Source organism: Pteropus vampyrus, unplaced genomic scaffold (assembly GCF_000151845.1).
Source record: "Pteropus vampyrus isolate Shadow unplaced genomic scaffold, Pvam_2.0 Scaffold309, whole genome shotgun sequence".
In the NCBI taxonomy this organism is placed as follows: domain Eukaryota; kingdom Metazoa; phylum Chordata; class Mammalia; order Chiroptera; family Pteropodidae; genus Pteropus; species Pteropus vampyrus.
Genome location: NW_011889090.1, coordinates 536,951 through 545,731, shown reverse-complemented (window position 1 = coordinate 545,731; position 8,781 = coordinate 536,951). Strand labels below are relative to the sequence as shown.

At 66.5% G+C, this 8,781-nt stretch overlaps 3 protein-coding genes across 3 annotated transcripts in view; 2 read left to right on the top strand and 1 right to left on the bottom strand.

Moving 5' to 3' along the window:
- The window catches only part of CFAP74 (cilia and flagella associated protein 74), a 51,145-nt gene extending 49,591 nt beyond the window's left edge, over positions 1 to 1,554 (top strand). The window contains exons 29-33 of the mRNA XM_011377339.2: positions 1 to 90; positions 287 to 436; positions 595 to 744; positions 885 to 1,019; positions 1,131 to 1,554. The exon at positions 1 to 90 is cut by the window's left edge and continues 46 nt beyond it. Of these exons, the coding sequence (XP_011375641.1) occupies positions 1 to 90; positions 287 to 436; positions 595 to 744; positions 885 to 1,019; positions 1,131 to 1,232 (627 nt within the window). The 3' untranslated portion in view covers positions 1,233 to 1,554. The remainder of the gene's footprint in view (positions 91 to 286; positions 437 to 594; positions 745 to 884; positions 1,020 to 1,130) is intronic.
- A 2,108-nt stretch (positions 1,555 to 3,662) lies between these two features.
- TMEM52 (transmembrane protein 52) lies at positions 3,663 to 5,375 on the top strand. Its single transcript, XM_011377315.2, has 5 exons — positions 3,663 to 3,737; positions 3,824 to 3,867; positions 3,979 to 4,020; positions 4,661 to 4,839; positions 4,940 to 5,375. Exons 1-5 carry the CDS (start codon positions 3,669 to 3,671, stop codon positions 5,116 to 5,118), a joined length of 513 nt encoding a protein of 170 aa, XP_011375617.1. The 5' UTR covers positions 3,663 to 3,668; the 3' UTR covers positions 5,119 to 5,375.
- Positions 5,376 to 5,940: 565 nt separating this feature from the next.
- CALML6 (calmodulin like 6) lies at positions 5,941 to 6,654 on the bottom strand. The gene is made up of 4 exons (XM_011377338.1): positions 6,468 to 6,654; positions 6,228 to 6,372; positions 6,055 to 6,155; positions 5,941 to 5,987 (listed from the first exon to the last, which is right to left on the bottom strand). The coding sequence occupies exons 1-4, from the start codon at positions 6,652 to 6,654 to the stop codon at positions 5,941 to 5,943; spliced, it is 480 nt and encodes a 159-aa protein (XP_011375640.1).
- Between the last annotated feature and the right edge of the window lie 2,127 nt (positions 6,655 to 8,781).

Sequence of the window (8,781 nt, the reverse complement as noted above, 5' to 3'; positions counted from 1 at the left end):
GGCGCCACGCAGGACTTCACCGTGACGTTCAGCCCGGACCACGAGAGCCTGTACTTCTCCGACCGGCTCCAGGTGGTGCTCTTCAAGAAGGTGCGGCCTCGCCCGTCCCCCCACCTCCCCGCCCTGCCCCCCTGGGGAGGCCCGCACCGTGGGGCTCCTCGCCGGGCGGAGGGTTGTCGAGACCTGCGTCCCGCGTCCCGCGTCCCACGGGCCATCCCCCAGCCCTGCTGCTCCCGGAGTCCCAGTGCAGGGTGGCCGGGCGAGGCTGCTCTGCTCCTTGTCGCAGAAACTCTCCCAGCAGATCCTCCTGAAGGGTGCCGCCCGCGAGCACATGATGTTTGTGGAGGGCGGAGACCCCCTGGACGTGCCCGTGGAGTCCCTGACAGTGATCCCCTCCAGCGACTCTGAGCGCAGAGAGGGTGAGCAGAGGGGCGGGGTGAGGGTGGGTCAGGGGCATTCCCCGCCCATCCTGGGGTGGGGGCACACTAACAGGAGACTTCCAGAGAGCCAGCTCCCCCTCCGTCCCTCATGCCCCGGTAGCTGCACCCTCCCATACTCCCACTCCCCCACCCCCCTGACACCCCCACCCCCCAGCCAGTACTTCCCTCCCCAGAAATGGAGGAGCTGAAGCCCATCCTGGTGACCCTGGACTACCTTCAGCTAGACACTGACACACCGGCCCCACCTGCCACTCGTGAGCTGCAGGTGGGCTGTATCCGGACTACCCAGCTGTCCACAAAGAAGGTGACCACAGCACTGGCCCTGCCTGGGCAGCCCCAGCCCTGCCTAGCCTTGCCCCGCTAGGTGTGGGGAGGGGCCGGGGGCCAGCCCTGGCCCCACTGTCTCCAGCACAGCCCTCCCACCAGCAGGTGCCACGCCCACAGACGGTCGAGTTCAGCCTGGACAACGTGGCGAACTTGCAGCACCACGGGTTCACGGTCGAGCCCTCCAAGGGCTTCGTGGAGCGCGGCCAGACCAAGACCATCAGCATCTCCTGGATGCCGCCGGATGACTTTGATGTAGGTGCCGCAGGGCGAGCCCAGGGGGTGAGCTGGGCAGTGCAGCAGCTAGACAGCAGCGCTGCCGGGTGCCGTGCCCGGTGGCTGAGTGCCCCCCGCCTCCCATTCCAGCCGGACCACCCTCTCACGGTGTCAGCCTTGCTGCAGCTCAAGGGTGATGTGAAGGAGACCTACAAGGTCTTCTTTGTAGCCCAGGTGGTGACCGGCCTCTGAAGCCACAGGAGTCTCCTGCATACCCTCAAAGCCCTCCCCCAATCCTTGGGCCAGGCCGAGCCTCCCAGGGGCCTGGGCCTGGGCAGCCCTCTGCAGGGACACATGGCCGGGGCACCCCAGCCCCACAGGCACGGATGCTTCCTGCTGCCTTGGACTTCGTGACTCCACGGCCCGGAGCTCCCTTGCCTGGGCCCCACACCCAGAACCAGCAGCTAGGCCAGTCCCGCCCACAACCTGCCCCAGCCTGAGCCTCTCGGAGCCCCACCCCCACCAGCACCTGCTGTCCCCACGGGTCTGTCAATAAACTCTGTGCGCCTCCGTATACAGGTCTGCAGTGTGGGCGACAGCGACCGATTCACTTGGGCGAGCACAGAGTGACTGACTAGTGGGAGGGTGCTGGGTGCACAGCTGGAGGGCCAACCGGCCCAGACCCAGAGCCCCAGGGAGGAGGGGGAAGGGGGCAGGAGGCGACAAACCCAGGGTTCCCCTCCCAACTTCCAAGATCCCTGATGGTCGACCCCAAGCGAGGAGTGTGCACATGTCCGGGACACACCCCTGCTGGGTCCTCTCTCGCAGCCCAGTCAAGGGCCCAGGGTGAGGCCAGTGCATGGGTTTGGCTCCACATTTTGGAACTGAGTCCAGGCTCAGTCTTTGGTCTCAGCTAGCCCTTCGAGATGGAAGCGCCCCACCCCGGCCCATGAGACGCTGCCAGGAGCCCAGAATGGTGCCTGCTCCTCGGCCCCTGCCTTCCAAAGAGTGGCTGGTGGGACACTGTCCCGCAGAGCCCACCCAGCCTGGCGCCCCTGTACACAGCCCAGCGTGCCCACCCACCCCAGCCCCATGCCAGCCACTGACAGGAGTGGACAGCGTGGTACAGCCTCTCCCGGACACAGGCTTCAGGACCCCGGCCTGGAGCCACCTGCCCTCATTCATTTCTCAGGGCCCTTGGGCCTAGAAGCCTGCCATCTCTCTACCCTTGAGCTGGTGACAGTGACCCTAGAGAGGCACGTTGCAGGACTTCCGTCTGGTGGGCAGATCCAGGTTCCCTCATGGAGGCTGACCAGCCAGAGCCCAAGTCGCTGCCTCCCCGGGTGAGAGGAGAAGGCGGGGTCTTGCAGCCCGGCTGGGCCAGGCCACAGGGGAGGGTCTCCCTGCAGGGCATAGAGCATATTCCTGAGTCCTCCTAAGGCAGCCAGCAGGAGGGCCAGGCCCTGCCAGGGGACCCTGGCACTCACTGGCCCAAACTCCTGCAGGTTGGCTAGACAGCTGCCCATCCTCCCCTCTCACACTCCCGAGCTGGGCCTGGAAGGCGGTGGAGGCAGGAGGGAGGAAACAGCCTGGCTGGAGGGGTCCTGGGGGCCACATCACAGGCCAGAGGTACAGGACAGCTTCAGGACAGAGCCCCAGCAGGGGTCAGAGATCAAGGAGCAGGTATTGGGCAGATCCAGGAACGAGGGAGCCAAGCCAAGTAGGCCCTGCCCTCAGGGGGGTGAGGTGGCTTCTCTTCCAGTGGGGGAGATGCGAGAAAAAAGGGGCAGGGTAGCTGCTCCCCCACCCTCCCTGGGCAAGGCGGACCACCCTGCACGTTCCCACGCTGACCCTCTCCCTTCGCCTGATCACCAAGTGGCAGAGCACAGGGCAGTGAGCCTAACAGGGCACCTAGGGGTGAGGGCACCAGGGTTTTCTGCCAAAAGAAAGGGCCCCAGCCTTCCCCCGGCAGAATGGACACCCCGCATTCTGGGCCTACAGGGGTGTCTCTGGGCTCTGTGCCTACCAGGCCCAGAGGTTACGGAGGCCACATACCCCAGGCTGAGCTCCTGGAAGATGGTCTGCCCCCAGGACGCTGCGAGGGCCCAGGCCGAGCCCATTCCCGGTGGGCTGGCCCCAGGCCGGCCCCGGACAGCGTTCGCGCCTGCCGTGTGCGAACACGCACAAATAAAGGTCGTTTAACAGGGCTAGGGACGCGCCAGGGGCTCCGCTGTCTCAGCCCTTTACCTCGAGCACCGCGGTGTGGACCAGGTTTGGTCACAGATGTCCCTGGTCGCCACTCTCCCAGAGGGCACCCGGGTCCACATCGAGCCCGACTTCAAGACAGGCTAGGGACTCCGCGCCTGGGCCCAGGACGAGACCGCCCCCAACCCCAAGACGCTAGGGGACCGGCCTGGCGGGGAAGCGGGTGGTCACAGGGCGGAGCTTCGGAGGGCCGCGCCGCAGGAGCCGGGCTTCCAGTGGACAGGGGCTCGCGGGGGCAGCACCTTGGGGCGGGGGCGGAGCCAGTGGTGAGGGCGGCCTCTAAAGGACGCGGCGATCATTGGGTGGAGGCTTGGGGGCGGGGCTCGGGGCGGGCCTACAGGTCTCCGGGACCGGGTTTGCGCTGGGCCGGGCCTCCATAAAGCGGCGGGGCCGCCGAGGTGGCGCTGCGGGTCCTTGTCGAGCATGTCTGCGGGGCCATCGGCCTCCCGCGGGCTCCTGCAGCTGCTGCTGCCGCTCCTGCTGCTGCCGCAGGTGGGTCGCCGGGCGCTCGGCTCGGGCTCCGCAGGGCGGGTCTGCGCTCTGTGCGTCCCGGCCCGAACGCACCCCTGTACTCACAGGTGGCGCTGGGATTCGCGGACGGCAGCTGCGACCCCTCCGACCAGTAAGTCAGGGGCCAGGGGAGAGGGAGCCTGGCCCCGCCCTGCGGGGAGGAGAGGGCGGGGCGGTCGGCCGGACTCTGCCCCGCTTGCTCCAGGTGCCGCTGTCCCCGCAGGTGCCCTCCCCAGGCCCGTTGGAGCAGCCTGTGGCACGTGGGGTAAGTGGAGGCCGCGGCGCCGGGTCCGACGGTCCTCCCTGGGGCCAAGCCCATCAGATCCTGCCCCCTCCTCCCCCTTAACCCACTACCCCTCAACCCTGCTGTACCGCCAAGGAGTCACCAGCAGTGTCCCCTTCCCCGCGGGAAGGCGCTGGGGCCCTCAGCAGCATTCTGGCCCCAGCAGCAGGAGCGGTCTCCCCTGTGGGTCCTGCCCCAGCCCCGCACAGCTCCGGGCACCCCTGGCTCTTGGCAGGGCTTCCCTCCAGAGGTGCCGGCCCACCTCCCACTCCCCCTTCCTCTCTCCTGAGGGAGTCCCCTGCGAACATGGCCGTTGGTCTGGGAATAGGAGTGTGAAGTCAGCCCAGGACAGGGTGTCCTGGGAGTGAGCCCAAGGCCACTTGTGGCCAGCGCTGGAGAGACAGCCAGGACGGGCCCAGCAGCAGGAGGCCTGGGTGGGACAGCTGCTCAGGCCCAGCTCTGGCCAGGAAGAAGGCCGGAGGCCTGGAAAGACATCGTCCGGTTTTCTTTTATCCTGTCGATTTTCCTGCCTTGGGTGGCTGGGCCATAAGTACCCCCGGGAACAGGTCCCTAGTGGACCGGGGGTCAGCCCAGTGGTAGGGTCCTGCTCCTCTGTGCCCAGGCTTATCCTGCTGGCCGTCCTTTTGCTGCTGTTGTGTGGGGTCACGGCCAGTTGTGTCCGGTTCTGCTGCCTCCGGAAGCGGGCACACACCCAGCCACACCTGCCATCGGCACCTCAGCTTTGCGACTTGACCATCGTCCCTGTGGACAGTGACAGCCCTGCACACAGCACTGTGACTTGTGAGTGCACAGCTGGCTTGGTGGCCTCCCTGCCTGCAAGCGTGTTGGGGGCGGGTGAGGGCCAGGCCCATGCCCACAAACACACTCTGGTCCCCTGCAGCCTGCAGCTCCGTGCAGCACCTGGCCGGCATGCGGCTGCCCCTGCCCTTTGTGGGGCTGGACCTTGACTCCGTGACCCCTCCTGCCTACAGCCTCTGCGCCCCTGAGCTGCCGCCCTCCTATGACGAGGCTGTCAAGATGGCCAAACCCAGACAGAAAGAGCCACCCCCCTCTCAATAGTCTAGTCCCCTTGTGGGGCCTCAGGCTTAGAGACCCCTCCTGGACCCATCGCCGCCAGCTGCAGCCCCGGTGCCCCTCGGAGGGGGTGCATAGGCTCTCCTGAGCTCCCGAGGCCACCGGCCACCTCGTTCGTGCTCACAGACTCCCCAGTCCACCCTCACCATCCTTCCCCCTGGGAAGACCAGACGTCCAGCACATTGCTGCAGCCCTGGCCTCGTTGCTATGTAACGCCAGGCAGCCGAACCGGCAGGCCCTGTGTTGGCCACATACACACATGCGCGTGCACGCGCGCACACACACACACACACACACACACGCACACACACAGGCCGCTACATTCAGCCCCAGTCCCTAGCCCAGCCCAGCAGGCCCTCAGCCCCAAGGGAGCCCCACAGGCCCAAGGTGCCATGGTTTTTGGAGAGAGAATAAAATTTGTATGTAAGCCATCTCTGCCTGTAGGAGCGGGCTCCGGGAGGGGCCGTGGGCAGCCGCCCTGGTGCAGGCGGGCGGGGGGAGGGGTGCCTAGGCCTTGCCTCTGCCTGGCCTGGCCTCAGGCAGCTGTCGGAGCCCAGAGCTGGGCTGTGTGGGTGCTATCAGGTGTCACAGCAGAAGTGACGGGCTGTGTGCCATGCTCGACCCAGGAAAACCCTTTCCCTTCTCCAGACCCACGCCTTTGTCAGGCTGGGGACAGTGATGCACACACGAGTCTGGCTGGAGCGTTTATTGGCCATTTGCTGGGGTGGGGTGGGTGGCATGGTGGGTGACAACGTGGGCAGCAGCCTTCCTTGCTCGGGCAGCCTCCCATGGCAGAAGCAGCTGCTCCTACTGGACCAGCTTGAAGGACTCTCCGGTCATCATGGCCACGAACTCTGGGAGCAGAGGGACAGGTCAGCAGCCCAGCAGGCCCAGCCACAGGCTCCCGGCTCCCCTGCTCACCCTCGTAGTCGATGGTCCCGTCCCCGTCCTTGTCAGCCTCCTTCATCATCTGCTCAGCCTCCACCTCGTTGAGGGGCTCGCCTGCGTTCATGAGCACGTACCTACGGGACCCTCGAACTGAGTGGCGGCCCGCGGGGCGCCCGCCCTCACCCGCCCCGCCGTCCCGGCCCTACTTGAGCGTGTCCCAGTCGATGTAGCCCTTGCCCTCCTTGTCGAAGACACGAAAAGCCGCCCTCAGCTCGCTCTCCTGGTTCTGGGCCTTCTCCCAGTAAATGCCCATCAGGGCCAAGAAGCTGTTGCAGTTGAAGAAGCCTTTGTCTGTGAGGAGCAAGCAGCAGGCCAGGCCCGCGTGAGGGCGGGCCAGCACAGCCCCCCGCAACACAGGCGACCCGCCCAGGCCCGGCCGGCCTCACTGTCTCTGTCCACGTCCTTGGCCATGGAGGCCAGCTCGCTCTTGGTGGGGTTGATGCCCAGCAGGCTCATGAGCCGCTCCAGCTCCCCCGTCTTGACCTCTCCGTTGCCCTCCTCGTCAAACATCTCGAAGACGCCCTTGTACTCCTTGACTTGCTCGGCCGTCAGACGCTCCGACTGCGGGGACATGCCGGCCCAGCTTCACGGGGCCCCCCACCCCTCGGTCGGGGGGTGGGTGGAGGCCCCAGGATGCATGGCACAGCCACCCTCCAGGGCCGCAGCCCAGAGCCAGCTCCCAGACACGGCGTACACACGATGGGTCGTGCGGGACGTGCAGGCCTCCCAGGGGAGGCCCTCGAGGCGGGCCAGGTATGGGGCACAGGCCAGGGCACAGGCCAGCCCCATGGGGAGCAGCGGGGGATGCGGGCGGGGGGAGGTCATTTCCAGCCCCAGAGGCCACAGCCCCGCACACGAGGTGAGGGCCAGCGAGGAGCCTGAGCCCAGGCCAGGTGACGGGTCCCGGGCAGGGGCTTCCGGGCCTGCACGGAGACCGGGCCTGGAAGACAGGCCAGGGGCAGAGTCCTCGGCCCAGCCAGCTCCGGCATCCCGGAGGGATAGTCCAGCACCTGGCCACTTCCGTGGCAGCTTTCAGAAAGTGCCGCTCTGCCCCGGCCCCCCGAGCAAGGCCAGTGTCAGTGCCCCAGGGCTCGGCCTTGACCCCCCACTCTGTCCTCTCTGCCCGGCCTCACTGAGCTTCCTTCTCAGAGACCCCCACACCTTCCGGCATGACCCCAGAGGACCCCTGAGCCTGGGGGCCCTGCCTCCCAGCTCCCACTCTGCCAGCCAGCCAACCCACCCACCAGGGACTCCGCCGGACGCCGCGAACAGCCTTACCATGTCTGGGGCTGGCTGAGAGGGCACTGCAGGGTGGCGCTGGCGCTGCTGTGGGCAGAGCGTGAGGGGCAGAGGTGGCAGCTGGGTTTTAGCTGGGCCCGGCTGCCTGGGGTCCCCGGGGTCCAGGCTCTAAGAGCCTTTTATGGCCAGGAGATTCCGCTGGCCCTATTTTGGGATAGGTGTGGCCCTCCCCCACAGGGCCTCTTCCTAGCTGTCCTCAGGCTGGGCATCCCCTCTCCCCGGAGGCCTCCCTCAGACCCTGGGTCCCAGCCAAGGCCCCCAGCCCAGCCTTAGCCTTCCAGGGGCCGCAGCGAGGATGGACGCCTCGGACGCAGGCTGCTCCCTCTTCACCATGTCACTATCCTCCTGCCATCCACGGCGGGACCACCACAAGGGCCAACAGTGCTTGTTTGTGAGGGCTCTTGGATGCCCACCTGGTCAGGTAACGCCCTCACGTCTATGTGGGCCCAGCGCCAGACAGGTATTTGCGATGCATTTGGGCACCTCTGGCCGCCCTGTGCAGAGGGCTGGGAGTCCACTGTCCACGGGCAGACAGCTGCACATGGCCAGGGGCAAAGGGGCAGAACAGGCAGGACCAAAGGCCAGACTGGCCACCAGGAGGCCAGGCCAGGTTTCCTCCGGGCAGTCTGGGGCTATTCTGAGATTCCTCGGGGAAATCTGACCTCTCTTCCACTCAGAACCACAAAGCTGGCTCCCGAGGGAGCTGCGTGCCAGGCTGTTCAGTGAGGAGACGCCACAGCCGCACACACCCGCATACTGTGCTCAGTCCTGAGACGCAGGCACCACCACCCCCCGCCCCGGGGCAGCGCTCCCTCCCAACCCCTCGGCACAGTTCGTCTGCCCCACCCCAGGCAGGGAGCATAAGACCCACTGAGGGGCTCATCTCATCCCTCCAGCTCCCAGAGTCTCACACACACGCAGACACACACGCACCTGCCCCGCCCCCCACGACAGCCTGATGAATCTGAGCAGGTGACGTATACCATGTCCCCTGCCAGCACGGCTGGTTCCAGCCTCCAGAATATCTGAAGCCTTGGGGACGCTTCCCACTGAGGCCCCAGCCAGCTGCTGAGGCCACAAGATTTGTGCTGACAGGGACAAGATGGCTCCAGCAGGCACCAGGCCAGCGGGCCCAGAAGAGGCTGGAGGCGAAGCCAGCTCTGGGTCCCCCACCTTCATCCTGACGGCTCCACGGCCCTAGCTCTGGGCTCTCTGATGGTGACAAAAGACTTCCCACCCCTCCCCTTGAAAATCCCAAACAACAGGAATAGGAGTCAGAAGTACAACACCACTTCACGAAACTCCTCCCATCCGGAAGCCCAAACCACAATAGGTGAGGAAGCCCGCAGAGCGGATGACAGATGCGGGGAGGGGGACGGGGGGCGGGGGGAGCCCAGTGTC